This window comes from Ictidomys tridecemlineatus, chromosome 4 (assembly GCF_052094955.1).
Source record: "Ictidomys tridecemlineatus isolate mIctTri1 chromosome 4, mIctTri1.hap1, whole genome shotgun sequence".
NCBI classification, from domain to species: domain Eukaryota; kingdom Metazoa; phylum Chordata; class Mammalia; order Rodentia; family Sciuridae; genus Ictidomys; species Ictidomys tridecemlineatus.
In genome coordinates, this window is record NC_135480.1 from 40548022 (window position 1) to 40564827 (window position 16806).

At 32.7% G+C, this 16806-nt stretch overlaps 1 protein-coding gene across 1 annotated transcript in view; it reads right to left on the bottom strand.

The window, feature by feature from the left end:
• Positions 1-302: 302 nt before the first annotated feature.
• Slc17a6 (solute carrier family 17 member 6) overlaps positions 303-16806 on the bottom strand; it is a 42559-nt gene continuing 26055 nt past the window's right edge. The window contains exons 6-12 of the mRNA XM_005335963.4: positions 16642-16728; positions 13279-13421; positions 9109-9258; positions 4173-4305; positions 3619-3729; positions 3099-3226; positions 303-2325 (exon numbers count right to left, since the gene is read on the bottom strand). Coding sequence (XP_005336020.1) covers positions 1990-2325; positions 3099-3226; positions 3619-3729; positions 4173-4305; positions 9109-9258; positions 13279-13421; positions 16642-16728 — 1088 coding nt within the window. The 3' untranslated portion in view covers positions 303-1989. The remainder of the gene's footprint in view (positions 2326-3098; positions 3227-3618; positions 3730-4172; positions 4306-9108; positions 9259-13278; positions 13422-16641; positions 16729-16806) is intronic.

A 16806-nucleotide genomic window follows, 5' to 3' on the forward strand; every position in this document is an offset into this window, starting at 1 on the left:
TCTTTAGTTTTAAACTCTCCCTAGGAAACCATGTCTCACACAATCTAAAGAATGCCATATTATTCCATTAAATCCCAAGTGGCTGAACAGGTTATTACTCTTCAGCCTAGACTTGGCTTCATTGGAGCATCCATCAGTCAAATTCACATCAAAGCTACCAACTAAGATAAAACCAAACTAATGTACTCCTTTTTACAAAAGGATAAATAGAGCATTTTATTGACACTTTTTTTCCTGCAACAAAATGAGAGTTCACACTATTTTTATTCATCACAATAAAAGCTATGGTCACATTACATCACTTTGAGACACAAAGCAAAAAGATAATTTTATTTTTCTTAAGGTCAAGAATGGTTTGCATTTTTTAACAAACTTTATGGTTTACATTTGCAGTAGCAGGGCCTCTAGTCACTAGCACAATACAATGAACAGATCAAATATCCAGAAAAGACAATTAAATACACCAATAATATTTGGAGTTGAATGGGGAAATGCATTATTATTATTTTAGAACATTATAAAGAGATCTGATGTTAACTTTTTTGAAAGGAAAAAAAAATCATTCCAACCACCCAAAAAAGCTACCATAAGCAAAATGAAGATAATATACAGACAGGAAATTTTATGCGTTGCACTTATTGCTTGGTACACAAATGTTGCAATTCCTGTTGTTATATTAAGAAATGGCAAGCAAAATGCCTCTTCCCCATCTAAAATTCTATGACTCTATGAAAGTAGAAATTGCAATTCCCTAACCCAACATTAGGCGTATGCTATTTTTGGTTTTTGTGTGAAGATTTTTTTTATAATGTTTCTGTGTGTATGGATATGTATAAGATATATAGATATATATAGATATAATTTTAATATAATTTATTGTCCTATATATTTAAGACAAATATCTCTTAGGTGGGACTTTAAATAATAAAATTGTCTACTTACAATATCTCTATTAAGTTTATTTTTTCATATTATATATAGCTCTGTGGCACAAGTGTCATATAGTATTTAATTATTAAGGAAGAAGAATATCTAAATCATTTTCTATTCCTTTTGTTGTTAATATTGCATTATAAGGGCTATACCTTCATAGTAAATTTCTTATTAGATTCTTTATGGTGTATATATTTTTTCCCTAATGCAAGTTACAACCAGTACAAAGTTGTAATAAAAAATACATTGAAGTCTATTTCTTTTATATCTTTTTTTTTTTGCAAAAAAGTTATGTGATATGCTACATGAAAAGTTGAATTTTATTGAAATGTGAAGTGTTTTTATACTGTTAGGTAATGAATGGAAGAACATGAAGCATACCCCTCACTTTACAAGTTTTCTTTCACAAAAATAAGTGTTTGTGCCCAAGCATTTCATATAAAACACTGCAAGATATCTATTCCTTTTGAGGATCACAAAATATTCCACATTATGCAATCTTGATAATTATTCATTTCAACTTGCTAGTTGCTAATACATAATATATTTCTTCAATTGAGATATATCTCAATTCCATAATTTACACTTAATTTTGTCAACTTCTGATGCAACCAATTTGACAGTTTCTTTTTTAAAACATAGAACTTTCTGTATGATATCTTGCAGCACAGGGTAACAAGTATATAAGTGCATTTTGCATGATCAAGTAGCTTTGGCTTCCTAACTTTTGTAAGATGAGATGTGCCAACTGTTTTAGTTGTGCTTTATTAAATGGTGATGAGTTCTAGCGCATATGAATCCAATGAATCCTACTTGTTTCTATAGTGAAACCCTAAATCACAAACACAAGAATGGAGGACCAATATAGAAATGATGTAATTTCACAACTTCTACAGATTGCACTTGATGATAATTTCATGAATTTGTTTGATTTCATTTTTACAGCAAGACTTGCCTTGTTGATATGTTTACATGTTTACACCACATGTTTTTAAATTTTTTGTGCAATCACAATTTAATCACAAACACTAAAAATAAATCCAGCAAGTAGTTTTGTTATGAATAATCATCTCGGTCTTTATAGGTATATGAGTTTTGTCCTTCTTCTTGTACGAATTCCTCTTTCTTTTCCCAACCATTAGGCCAACCTCCATTGGCCTGTGTTGTGGCACCATAAGACTTGGTGGTACCATAATTTATATAATTCTGAGTAATGTCCCCTGTTTCCTCATCAAGTTCATCTTCATGGATAAATCCACATTTTTCTTCACTTGTTTCTTCAGGGTCTGCCCAGGGTTGCTTCTCTCCTGAGGCAAATATTGCATAAAATATAACTCCGCCATAGTGGACAAGTGCAGCGATCAGGAAGACATACTGCCACTCTTCACGTGACTGCAGGGACAAGACATGGTGCTGTGAGAACAAACCCTAAGTGACTGAAAAGCTTAGCATCTGATCTGAATGCTCCACCATTTTAGTTCTCACTACTACTAGATCTGATCATGCAAACACTTTTCTAGAACCTTTTTATAAAACTATTTCTTCCATTATTTAATTTTTTAATTAAAAGTTCTAAAGTGAAACTCTAAATATATCTACACCCTGCTGATTTAAAAAAGCTCTCATATTCTCTTTGTATTTTCATATACTTATCTTTTTTTCTTACTCCTTTGTTTATCTCCTTCTGTTAAACTATAATTTTGAAGCTCTACATATATGTTTATAAGGAGAAATAGCTAATATTAATATTCTCCCATGGACAACTACAGGAGATTCAAAATTGAGGCTTACAAATAAAGCTGAGAAATCTTCTGCTTCCCTATTTTAATAAGCTAGGGGTAATTTGTTGTTGTTGTTGTTGCACCAGAAACACCAGAAATACATGTTATATACAAGGACCTGGGTACACTCCCTAGCACCACAAAAATTTTTAAAAGAAATAGGTATTAAAAGTTGTCAAAGAACAGCTTGCTTATTGATTGGGAAAGTGGACTCTTTCAGAATTTCTGGGAGAGTTTTTCCTGTGGACCTCAATTATCTTTCCTACTCAGAAATATGGTGACTGAATCACATTCAGAAGGAGCATACCAAGGTAGACATAGTAACTTTTTCCAATCATGACAAAGAATTTTCTGTAACTGAATATCTATCCTGGTCCATCTTACCTTATTCTTGGTCATTGCACCAACAATGATAGGGCAAACCATTCCTGACAATGTGCCAACACCATTCGAAATGCCCATTAAGATGCTGGCATATCTTGGAGCAATATCCAAGTGGTTGACGTTGAAGCCTGAAATACACAATAAGCTTTGACTCAGGGAGTCACTGAACTCTTAGAAATAAGTACCTGTAGAGAATCATATCACAGCTCAACACATAGCAGGTGCTTATCATGTTCTGATCATTTAGCTCAGGAATACAGTGGCGATGAATGAGTTATGATTTCTTATCCAGTATTTAACATGTAATGCTCAAGCCATAGAGTAAGGGAAATGTTCTATTAAGAAACAACAGCAAGAAACAATCAGTACACAAGGAAAAAAGTAAATAGTAACACATCTAAATAATATTTCCTAAATGTCTTAACTGTTACTCAACATACAAAATTTAGATGCATGTATGTATATAGCCACCAGCCAAAATCGGGACATCATACATATAAGAAAGAAAAATGTGTCTTACCAGATATAGCAAATCCGCTAAACCCCACTGCAAGCACCAAGAATGAGATCGCTACACCTCTAGTATGAGAATAGCCAACAACCAGAAGCAATGTGGCTTCCATGCCAAAACCTTCAGGAGCAAACAATGGAAGTATTTCAGAAACTTGAGTGAATTTGACCAATGAGCCAAAATTGCTAAAAATGTTCATTCTTACTGACCTAGATATTCCACACCACAAAACTTATATTTTAAAATGACAATAATAGCAATAAATTATGCCAGCGATTGCAGGTACCTTCCTTGTGTTTTAATTTTTTAAATACCCAAAGCAATATAAAGTTTCAGTGGTTGGAAAGGTTTAATTACAATGAGTAGAAACAATAATATTATGCAATGCACCAAAACTAGGAGTTATGAAAGTTTGAAGATAGGGAAATACTTGAAAATGACTGCTGAAGGCACAAATTCAGTTGCAATTAATTAGTTTCATCTGTGTAGAAGAAGTTATCCTCTTATGCAGATCAGAACTTACTGAACTAAAACCATGTCCTTACTAGGACACATGCACTTACCACCACAGTTCATGATCTTTCTCACTGTAGTTGTTGAAAGAATTTGCCTGCTTCTTAGAAAATCTGCAATTTGTCCTCCAATAGGCACAATGATTGTCATGACTAAGTGTGGCACAGCAGAGAGCATACCAACCTGATGAAAAACAAGAAGGGGGAAAGATGTATGTGACCATAAATATGTGGGCGATTCAATGGCCATGGTTTCTGAATCCATCTTCAACTCTTCTCGAAAAAAGGGAGGCAAAATGTTGTCTCCAAATGACCTCCTACTCATTCCTAGACAAAGCAATACCTCCACTGAATAAATAATAAAGACCAAGTAAGTTTACTTTGATCCCTTTTGTTCTTCATGAACAAGGAAATTTTTTTTAGTGCTGTGTCGTGACTCAGTAAATTTTGAGTTCATGAATTAACTGTTTTGGATCTTATCACTGAATGATACACATTTGTTCGTCATTTTATATTCCTACATATGTTTACACAGATTCATCTTTAGCAAGAGGAAGGAAGAGGAGGGGGGATAAAATAGAGAAAAAAGTGCTTTTGATACACAATGAGGAGTCTATATTTTCAAATTCTTAAGGCTAAACATTCTATAGTTGCATTTTAAATATACTATATATACATATATATATCATATAAAATGATATTTAAGTTCCACAGACTAAAAGTCCAGAGAGAGCAGATTAATTCTTCAGTATTAGGTATTTTCTGCCAAATACTATATTTGGGAAATATTGTCAGACAGTGTTACAGTTTCTAAACTGAATTTATACTACTTAGCCCCAACTAAAAACTAACCCACAAGCATCAACTTAACATAGATTATGTGCAAGGCACAGTTCTCTAGGCATTATGGGGTCATTATGGGGGCAGGAAGTATAAATAAAATGTATTTAAATTATATACTACTACATATATAGGTAGTAAATTTTTAATGTAACCTATAAGGAAGTTTCTCACTAAGTATACTTTGAAGTATACTTTTTCACTAAGTATATATACTTCATGCATATGATAAGTAATAGGTAAGTGTTTAGTATTTGTGTTTAAGGATGCTTTTTCAGTTACATTACTGAAGATGTGAGACAAGAATTCTATTTTATTTTAGAATGGTGTATGGTGAAGCTTAATGATCATGAACTTGAGTTGTAATGACTAATTGAGTGAATGATTCTAAGATACCCTAACTGTTTAGGCTATTTAATTCTCTCTTCTCTAAGTGGAAGTCTGTAATGTTATTATTCAATGAAGAACCTGAGACTTAAGAGGGTTAAGTTTTTGTCAGAGACTAGTTTTAAGTTAATTCTACTTAATTCCAAAGATTAAGCTTTTAACCCATATGCCTAGCACCAAAGTCACTTGATAAAGAAAAATCAAACAATGACAGATAATATACATGAATGTGACTAGTTTAGTTCAAAACCTAGCATTTAGTAGGGGCTTAACAAAGGCAAGGTACATAAACATATGGCAAACTGACAATAGGTGAACATCATTGCTTTTGATGATAACATCTTAGAAAAATTCAATGGTTCTTTCTTAGTCGAAGTTAGACACATTTCATGAAATCAATGTGTAGAAAAAAATCCATGGGGGAAATTAAAACATTCTTAAACACACCATATAAAGATTTGCACAGAATAACATGCCATGCCTTTGATATTCATGAAAGCAAGCTCAAAGATTGGGGGTCACTACATTTCCTAGGCCCACCAAATTAGCGTGCATTATATCCCTGTATATGAGACATCTGAAAAATTCTTAAATTGAAAGTTCTCTGCTATTTACTATCTATTCAAGTAAACATTTGTATTACTTTGAATAAAAAGGAACAAAGCTATAACTATCATTTATTCATTCTTTCTGAAAAGTGTGGTGTAAAGCATCGTGGGAAATGCAAAGAGCACAAACTTGTTAATGAGACAGAAGTTTTGGAATCTTTTAGTGCGCTGACTTAACATTTTAAGGTATGGAATCTCTTATTCCATAAGCAATATGTAGAGGTAGTCTGTATGTGACCTCAACAAGGCCACAGACATTTCAAAGCTTCATGAAAGTTTTCCAAGTGTCTTCTCATCTTTTAGTGACTTATTATAAATATGCATTTGACACATGATCAGACTGATCAAACCTTTCTTAAGAGTATCATAATTTATAATGATCACTAAGAAGTTTGCCAATTATTTTAAGATGGCCCAAGAGTAGGGTCAATGCCTTAGTTCTATAACTGATTCTTTTTAAAATTTTTGTTCTTTTTATTTATACATGACAGTAGAGTATGCTTTGATATATTTATACAAATATGAAGTACATCTTATTTTCATTAGGATACCAGTCTTGTGGTTGTATATGAGATGGAGATTCACTGTGATGTATGTATGTATGTGTGTATGTGTGTGTATGTATATGTGTATATATTTTACACATTGGAAAGTTAGACCAGATTCATTCCACTTCTATAACTGATTCTTCATGGAAACTTAAGGTCATTAGATATTGCCACATCTTCCTCTTTATTCCTCTGGGTCAAAGTTTGGATGGAATCCTTCTGATATATATTCTGTTTAGAAATTGGCAGGATGCACCATAGCAAGTAGCACCAATTCAATACTGTTTTTCTTCCCCAAAATATAAAGGTCAAAAGAAATATATATCCTCTCTCATTTGGCATATCCCCAAATGCTAAGTAACCCTAGTATTGGGCTTCCCCTCATATGCCATTCTCAAAGAGACTGAAAATTCTTTCATATTGGCATAGGCTAATATAATATTATATAAATATGTACATATATATACACATATATCAGTTTAAAACTATAGCTTACTTACACAGTTAACTTATATGTATATAAATGTTAGTTCTAACATATAAAACTATATTATATAGTTAACTTACATATGTATTCTGTCATAATTGAGTCATTTAATTGGAATGAATATTAAGCCCTTGAACTTACAGTTTTTTCTGTAGGATACCCAATTTCATGAAGGTTTGAGAGAGTAAACTTCCATGTGAATATTTTATTTCATTTAAAATTTGCTAACTGAAACACTATGTAGAACTCTAATGAAAATAAGTAAATAAATGAAATTTGCTTCAATTTTGAAAGCTGGTTTCAATACCATTATTCATAGAAAAAGTAAATTGAGACTGAGAATTAATCAAAAACTATCCCAATGTTGTGTATTAATTTTTCATTATAGAACTTGGATTCAAAGCTACATCGGCCCCAATCCAAAACCTGTGCTCTAAGTCTTCCATTATTTCCTCTGCACATTTTTAAAGTAAGATATAGATGCTTTTTTTTCCAGTCTAATCAAAATGTTTAGACCAATCTCTGTGTATAGAAATTATCCACAATTTTTGCTAAAAATACAACAGTGAATTAAATACATCAACCCATCTGATTATCATGTTTAGTTTTTGCAAAGCATCATTGATTATATCCATGCTTTTTGAATTCATTGTAAATAGAAGGCCAAAATGACCACACAGTTTCATTAGCATCACTTGGCTTCTTCACTCTCCCCCAGGAGACTAGACTTTATTAATAGCCTCTCAGTGTCATATTTGTCCTAGATTATGAAAATGGACTCACACCTCCAGCATCCTTTGTTGAGAAGTGTTACACCTCTCAGAGCTCCCAAAGGCTACCCTGCAATGTTTGATCAGCTCCAGAGAGAAGAGCCCTGTCTAAAGCAGTCATTCTTCTCAGGGATGGAGGAAACAGTTTCCTTAGAAACAGGGATTACAAAAGAGCTCTTAGAATAGCTACTCCTAAACTAAGGTTTTCTTCAGTCCCAGGCCTCAGATAGTCTTTCAAGTAGAGACATAATATGAATAACGAGAGCCCAGCTGGTCTTACATAACGACATGAAATAAAAATGGCAAGACCATTGCTGGCACAGACAAGTGTATTCAGGACTCACCCAAGGGCTTGGCACAGAGATGGCATTCAATAACGTGCTAAATGTTTGAATGGATCTAGGGCTTACCTGAATTTAAATAGCATAGTAAAGGGAAATGAAATAGAAATCAAATAATCAAGGCATAAATTTGATTCTGTCATTTATTACTATCATGGTTTTAGGTAATTTTTAAATAATTTCCTTAGTTCCTGTTTGCCTATCAATTGAATAGGAATGATAATAGTTATTCAGTGGGTCAAACAAACAATATTGTTCATGAATATGAAAGAACTTATAAATTTCAAATCCTGATATAAATATAAGGTAGTATTGCAAATTCATTTTAACCCTATAGAAAAATCTCAAAATAATTATACTTCCATAGTTGTGAACCAATGTCTGCAGCACTAAACATGCTGTGCTATAATTGGTACTTTAGTTTTTGTCTGTAGCACCAAGCTGTGAACATTTGGGAGACAGAAACCATGCTTTTACATCTAAACAACCTCACACAAAGCTTCATATTCTATGCTCAACAAATGCTTGTGGAATTATATACTTTGATTAACAAGACAAGAATATTTTCTTTTTTTAGCTAAACTTACATCTTCAATTGGACAGATCTCTGAGAACATGGAAGAAGAGCTACATTGGTAATTACATAAGTAAAATTTATTTTGCTTTGATTGAAATAATTTTTGTTTACTGTTATGTTATGTCTGACTTCAGACTCCAAGGAAGTTGTGTTTTCTATGTCCTCAGACCAATTGGGATATAAGCTCTGTAGAGGCAGACAATGGTTTGTTTTGCCTGTATTCACAGGACTAGACAGCAACTTCTCACAGACAGCAGAACTCAGTAGTACACTCAAATACTACTCAGCCTCTATTTACCACCAGTTATTTGTGGAATGAATGAATTAATAACTCAAGAAAATCACAGGACAAATTGATGGCAAAAGTAGTTAATGCTATCTTAAATATAAAAGTCATTCACTATTTAAGTAAGGTTAATTTTCACATACCTTGCTAATTTCAAATCCAAAGACTTCTTCAAAATATGCTGGCTGACTAATAAGCAATAAATAAAAAGTCCAGCTTCTGCAGAAGTTTGCAACAATTATTGCATAGACTGGCATAGATGTAAAGAATTTCCTCCATGGAGTCTTGAATTTCTGAAATTTGAAAAACATAGTTATTTAGACCATTTTTAATATTTTCTAATTCAAATTGGACTAATAGGTGCTGTCCATTTTCAGGATGCATATGATGGAGAATGAGTAAGAGTAGGCAGGAAGTAGAGAATTGACCATTCCAAACATCAGTTAGCCTTATCTGTACGAATAATCTTTGGAGGAAGAAAGTAAAATATGCAACTCTTATTCTGATTAAATTGTTTCAATTTAAGAATATGTAAGATTCCATTGATAGAAAATTAAGTCCAGAAGCATAGATTCTAAAATTCTTAGCAGTTTTTTTTTCAGCTAAACACTCACTGCAAAATCAGTGACCTTGAGATGATATACAAAATAATTTTTTAAAATATTGCAAATTAAATGTAGTTGGTAAAAGGAATAAATAAAAAAGTTAAGAATTGCAGTATTTGAGATCCTGTCTTAAGCCAATTATTCAACTACCTACATATAAATTCTCTTGATAGATCATGGATGTTAATAAGTTCTGTGACAACAGAGTACAAGATCAAAGTTACATGATCTGCAGCTAGGTTAAAATATTTGACCATCCAGCACACTGTGGACATCATAATCAGTTACCTATAATATATTAACATTCAAAATTAACAATCTGAATATGATTGCCTTTGTGTAGGATACCCTTTAAAAACTTAAAACTAGCATATTTAAAATTTTTTCAAAAAGATCTCTTATATTCACAAATACTCTCTTAATTACTTTATTTTGAATACTAACATACAATTTGCAAAGAAACAATAGCCTAAAATAACTACATTTAATATTAGGTTTAGATCCTTGATCTGATCAAATTACTAAAACAGGGGTAAACAATATTTTAAACTCAGACTTAGTAATTTTTCCTGGAGGTAGAACCTCAGAAATGTTAATATTAATGTGACTATAATTAGCTTTTTAAATACTTTTTAATCAGAAATCACATTGTGGTGATAACAAATATGTGCAATACAAAAAAAGAATCAAAACAAAACCAAAAATCTACCCTAATAATACATAATGAGTACTATGACTTTAGACAAAATTATAGTGACAGCACCATAGACTTATTCAAAAGCCACAATTTCAAAACTAATTCAATATGTCCAAGGCAAATGGTGCCTGATGAATACACACATTCCACAGATAATAAAAATGGCCAAAGAGAAATGTCTGCATTTCAAAAAATTATCAGAAGCAAATAACTTTTCCCTGTTGAGAAAGTCTTTCTTTAATTCATAGCAGGATCATCTCCCCTAAGAATTCTATTCTTTAGGTGGTAGAGCACTTCATGAAGTATAAGAGAAAATATCTAATGTTATTCCATAAAGATTGTTGGGAGTAAGAGGTGGGTTTATGATATTCTGATAATGCTCTATTTATTAAATTGGCTGTTTGCTTCATAGATATGTTTAATTTATAAAAAATCAGCAATCTGTCTGTTTAGAATTTATGTATTTTTCTATCTGTATGCTACATTTAAATATTATTTTTAAGAACAAAAAGGAGATTTAAGAAACATTACAGTCAATTACAACCCAGGATTCTTAATTGAATCTGAACTCAAATTTAACTGCCAAAAAATATAAATATAGACTGGGTCTCAAAATATAGACAGGATATTAGAAATTGGGATGTGATATAGGTAAAAGATAATGTTAGGGAGTAACAGCTAATTGTGTTAGGTATGATAGTAGTACCAAAATTGTGAAGAAGAATATTATTTTTCTAGAGATGCATTGTAAAGTATTCATGGATATGGTGTTTTACTTTGAAATTGTTCAGCAAAACAAAAATGAAATAAATATGGCAAGATGTTAAAAATTGGTACACCTGTGTGGTACACAGATTTTCCTGGGTGGGGTATCCCAGACTCTCCTCCTCATTTTTCTTCTGTCTCGACTGAGAAATGCATTCTATGATTCAACTAGCTGTATGTTCTCCCCCAAGGCTGGACCTCAAGCACAAGCCTTAAACACTCCCAGGCACTGATAAAGATGACTAGGTTGATGCTCAATGCTGAAAGAAAGTGGCCCCAGCCTTGAGCTGAACTCCTTAACCCTCACATAAACTCTACATAGGCTTCTCACTGAAGTCATTCACGAGAACACCTGTTCTTCTGCAGTGGACCATAGCGTAGGCTGCAGCACTTTGCAAGTTCACCTAATAAAGGCTTTGGACTGATCTCCCTGGTATTCAGTGAATCTTTCTTTGGAACCCTGAAGAATTCCAATCTCTAAATCTTTGGGCCATTCCTTTGTGGGAATTCCCCTGCCACCACTCTTAGGCAACTCTGTACACTGGTTAGGTGGGAGGAAACAATCTGTTACACTTCTTTCTGCTTTGTTATTTATTGAATTTGTTCACAATTCTAAGTTCAAAATAACTAAGATACGAATTATACTTCCATTTGATTCCATTTTTACATTTACATTAAAGCTACAGGAACACAGAAAATATCATTCAGAAGTAAAATATCGTACATTTTAAAAGCAATAACGTATAGGAAATGGAAGTTTGGAGATTATTTACCAACCTATGTGCTTGTTCTTTAGGGGTTTATTTCTGGGAACTAGATAGTCGAAGTTTCTGATTTTTTTTGTTTTAAGTATGTATGATCTAGACCCATAGTCTTTCAAGAACCGGCAAATTAAAGAAATATGATAAACTAATGAGGATATATGTTGATCAAAATATTTTTAGCTAGAAATTGAGGCTCTGTTCAGAACTGGTCACAGACCAGCTTCTATTTAGCTTCTGCTCACAGTAAAAAGCGCAGGTGGGTAAGCCTTACCCCACCCACCCCCACCCCATTACCATTTGTTTCTCAAGTAGCCACCAATAGAAAGCAACTTTCAGGCCACTTCCAGAAGAACACAGAATGAGAAAAGTACTAACACCAAATCTGTCTAGTTCTTGGAATAACTAGAAATTAAGGATTTTTGTAACTATCAAAATTTTGCTTCTGAGATTGAGATTTCATATTCAATAAAGGCCAAGATGTGCTCAGCAACAATGGATGATAGGCCTCTTTACCTAGGATATGTCAAAAATGAGGGTTCTCTAACAAATTAAGTGGAGAATAAGAACAGAAATTAAACAAGCTTAAAGAAGGGAAATGAGAGTGTTTTGTGTGTGTGTTTTTTTTAATAATGCAGATGTTTGTTTCTCATCCAGAGCTCTATACCTTCCAATTCTAAGCATAAAAATTGGAGTAACTCATTCAATGGATGAATTACTGTACATCTCTAGAAAACACTATTTTTGTTGACTACTTTTCTTTTTTTAACATCAGATGGCTATTTATTAATTACTCTGCACTATATATTAATGCCACATGAATCCAAACATTTATCTTCTTTTTTATTTGCCTCTTTGTAGGCAAATCCTGTCAATTAAACCAAATTATAAGAAAAATCTCACAACATTATATTACTTGACATTCATAAAAATCCTAAAAGATAATGACATTTGATCAATGAATATATTAAAGTATGTTAAGAATATTTTCCATGTAAGCTGTTTATTTCTGGCATTCTAATGCCTTACTATTTACTAATCACATGTAACTAAATATACATGTGTAGAGCTAATTTAGAATATTCAATACACAAAAACAGACCTTTTCATGGCCAATTTGAAATTTTCTATAACCTACCAAGTATTAATTATTGATTACCAAGTAGTAATGTAACTTGTTTAAATTGTGGACAATATTGAATTAAAATTCACTGAGATTTAAAGTCATGGCTATAATACAGGACAAGCTTTAATATGCTTGAGAAAAAATAAAGGGAAAAAAGGAATATAGATGGAGGAAGTAGCTAGCAATCCTTCCTAAATGAGTCAGGAAGTATTAATGGAACCCTCCCTCAAAAAAAAAAAAAAAGGATGATTGTTATCATCTTAGTTTTACTTAATAGAGAATTATAAAACAGTGTGGTTGATAAAGGAAGATGAAATGGGGAATAATAGTAGGAATATACACCATAATAAGGTTCTTACTTCCATTGCACCTAAAAGATTTGCACTCTCTCCAATGCTTTCTTCTATGTACCTACGTTCTTCATCTGTAATGGTAGGATGCTTTGCAGGGCTCTCGTAAGACACCAAAAGCCAAAACATGTACCAGACCATCCCAAAGCTTCCTGCAAAAAACAGTTCAAAATAAGGAAGTCAAAGAAAGCCATCACAAATACTTCATTGAATAGTATGTGCTGAAATAAAACTATAGTAATCTCATGACACATTATGATGGAGAATTTGATTTGAAATATGGCTAATTGACTTTGGTCACTTCTTCCTGTGTTTGCCAATTCAACTTGGAGCTTCCTGAAGTCTGATCCTGTGGTTTTCTCTCTAGGTGTTTTGAATGCACTGATATGCAAACAAATCCTTGTATCTATTGAATGATGTAGTTGGGAAGGTATTCACATGTCCAACAAGCATTTACTGAGCATTTCCTACTCCAGAAAATCTGCCAAGTGAGGAAAAAAATATAATGAACAAAACAAATTCTTACCCTCAAATAATTTTCTGAGGGTGAATCCTTTTCATACTTGCCTGCCTTAGCTGAAAGTTGTCTGCATTTCCTGAGAGGAAAATGCTCATTCCCTTCTCCTGTTAGCAATTCCTAATAAACAGACTACTAACTAAAATCCAGAAGAATATTTTAATCTAAGTGGTTATATTGCATACCAACAGGCCTCTGTAATCACCGTGGTAACATTTCACACTGTATGTGACAACATACCACACTATTTTCAGCACTGCCATTGCCTATTGATTATTCTTTGGGCGAAAGAAACTATAAATTCCATGTTCATAAACAGTGTGCAAGTCTTTTTTTATATCCTTCTTTATTTAGCATACTCACCATTTTAACATGTTTATATTGTGCAACATAAATCCATATGCATTAAAAAGAGAAATAGTTTCAAGTGATTTATTCTGTTTTCGCAGCGGCTGGACATTTCATTTTTCCTCGTATTGTTCTTTTTGTCCCTTGGGTAAAAATCTAAATGCCTTTGATCTCTCTAATGCTTTATTTTTTGCCTATTCAATCTCTAAAATGTATTCCATAATACAATACAGAGCTTCTGATATGCTGTGTTCCTTTTAATTACCGAACATGGAAGCAAGCATGATTTGGGGCCAGACAGTAAGTGAAAATTTGGAATAATGTAGTGGTTGTAGAATAGGTCTCTCCCAGATCCAAATGCAGGTGGTGTCCCTAGTTAGTTATATGATCCAAATAGTAACTGAATCCCTCTAAACTGCCACTATAAAATGGAACATATTTCATTTTTATAATATTGTGGCAAAAAGAGGTTAACAGTCGTAATCCTTTAACTTCAACTGTAATCCAGGACAGTGAAGGGCATATATTAAGTATCCAACAAAGGAGAGTACCCATAATTCAATCATAATTACATTACCACTAAATGAATTCATCTTGTGTGTTATATACTCTCCTAATTGCTCTGCATGTATTATCTTTTCATCTTACTCTACTGTACAATTTTTACCTTGTTAATTCAAAATACATAAATATTTAATGTGTAGCTCAAAACCCAATTTTTCTTAGAGACAGTAAGCAAGTACTATGAGATTTTCAGCTTATAGCTTTGTATCCTTCAATGATAAATATTAAATGAGATAAAATTTGAAATGAAGAGACTAGATTCATGATACATTACCTAAATTAGTATTCTCTTCCCCATGAAAAAATATCAAGATTTGAAGACAAATGTTTATTGCATTAAAGATACATAATATATTCAAGTAAGTAATGAAAAAAAGGCACAAAAAGAGGTCTTCATGTCTTCATGCAAACCAAAACTATACATTCCAAACAGTTTCTTTTTAAGTTGGTTAAATTATGAACTACTTTGAAGATCTAAGGTGAAGTATGCATTAAAATCTAATGAAAAGATCTCCCTAGAAAAATATAAACAACTACACATTTGTCTTAAAATCAGGATATTCATGTATCAAAAACCTATCTACTGAATGAATTACTCAGAATTAAAAGAGAATAAAGTCATGATATTTGCAAGTAAATGGATGGAGTTGGAGAATATAATGTTAAGTGAAGTTAGCCAATCCCAAGAAGCTAAATAGTGTATTTCTTCTCTGATATAAGGATGCTGATTCATAATGGGGATGAGGGGAGCATGGGAGAAATAGACAAACTTTAGATAGGGCAAACGGGAGGGAGGGGAAAAGAAGGGACAGGAGAGTAGGAAAGACAGTGGAATGATACATACATCATTACCCTAAGTACATGTATGAAAACAAAAACAAGCAAATAAACCAAAAAAACTATCTATAATCTTTGACCAGAAGAGCCCCTATTGTAAAATAACATCTAAGAACATTCTGTATTTGTTCTGATGAGAACATTTCAAAATGGGAATGAATCAGGGCAAATTTGCAAGCATTTCAACACTGTTCTATGGCATGACTTCATTAATATTTCAGATTATCATACCCATATTTAAAGATGATGTTAATCAGAGACAATAGCATTGGAATTCAGCTATCTAATACTACTGCTTTCCTTGCTATTAAAATGCCTCTTAGAGAGACTTTAGGATACTTTAAAGCAGTAAGCTTTTGGCTTTTTGATACCATGTTTAGATTTAAGGTTTCGATTTACACTTCAACGTGGGGGCTTAATTGCTTTTAAGTATAGAGTAATGACAACTAAGATGTGCTGCTGCAGGAGTTGATTTCTGATATTTCATCACAGAGTTGAAATGTGGCATTAGCACTACCACCATCTTACATCTCCCTCTCCCTGTTCAGTCTTAAGAAGGTAGAATCAAGGAAATGACCAAGAAACAATAACAAAACAAAAACAAGGAGGGGTGTGTTTCTGCCTCTTTTCTCCTTGTCAGCTTTAAATCAAGAGCTATCCTTTATTATCATAACCAAAAACATATTTCATACATTACAAAGTCTTCATCAGCAATGTACTTGTTTTATTTTAAAATAAGAAATAGCGATGTAGGCAAAGTAGCAGTTATAAAATATTTTCTTCAGCCATAGAATATAAGGAAAGAATTCTTCTTTTAATTAGTTCTAATCAGTTATACATTACAGTAGAAATCCCTTTGATTCATTGTATACAAATGGAGCAGAATATTTCACTTCTCTGGTTGTACATGAAGTAGAGTCACACCATTCATGCAATCATACATGTATGTATCTAGCATAATGATGTCCATCTCATTCCACCATCTTACATACCCCATTGCCCCTCCGCCCCCTTAAGGCAAGAAAATGAGTGAATACAGAAAAATATGCCTACAACCATATTTCTTTTAGCCTATGCATATTTCATACAATTCTATTATAACATACCATAGACATAAAATACTGAAGACCAGCCAGTGTACTGTACAAGAATACCAGCTAAAGGCATTGCAATTACAGCCCCAGCATAAGAACCTAAAGTAGAAAGAAAGAGGAGAGGAAAGTCAGTGAAATCAATAGAAATTCTAATTCATCTCACATTCTTGGGTTGGT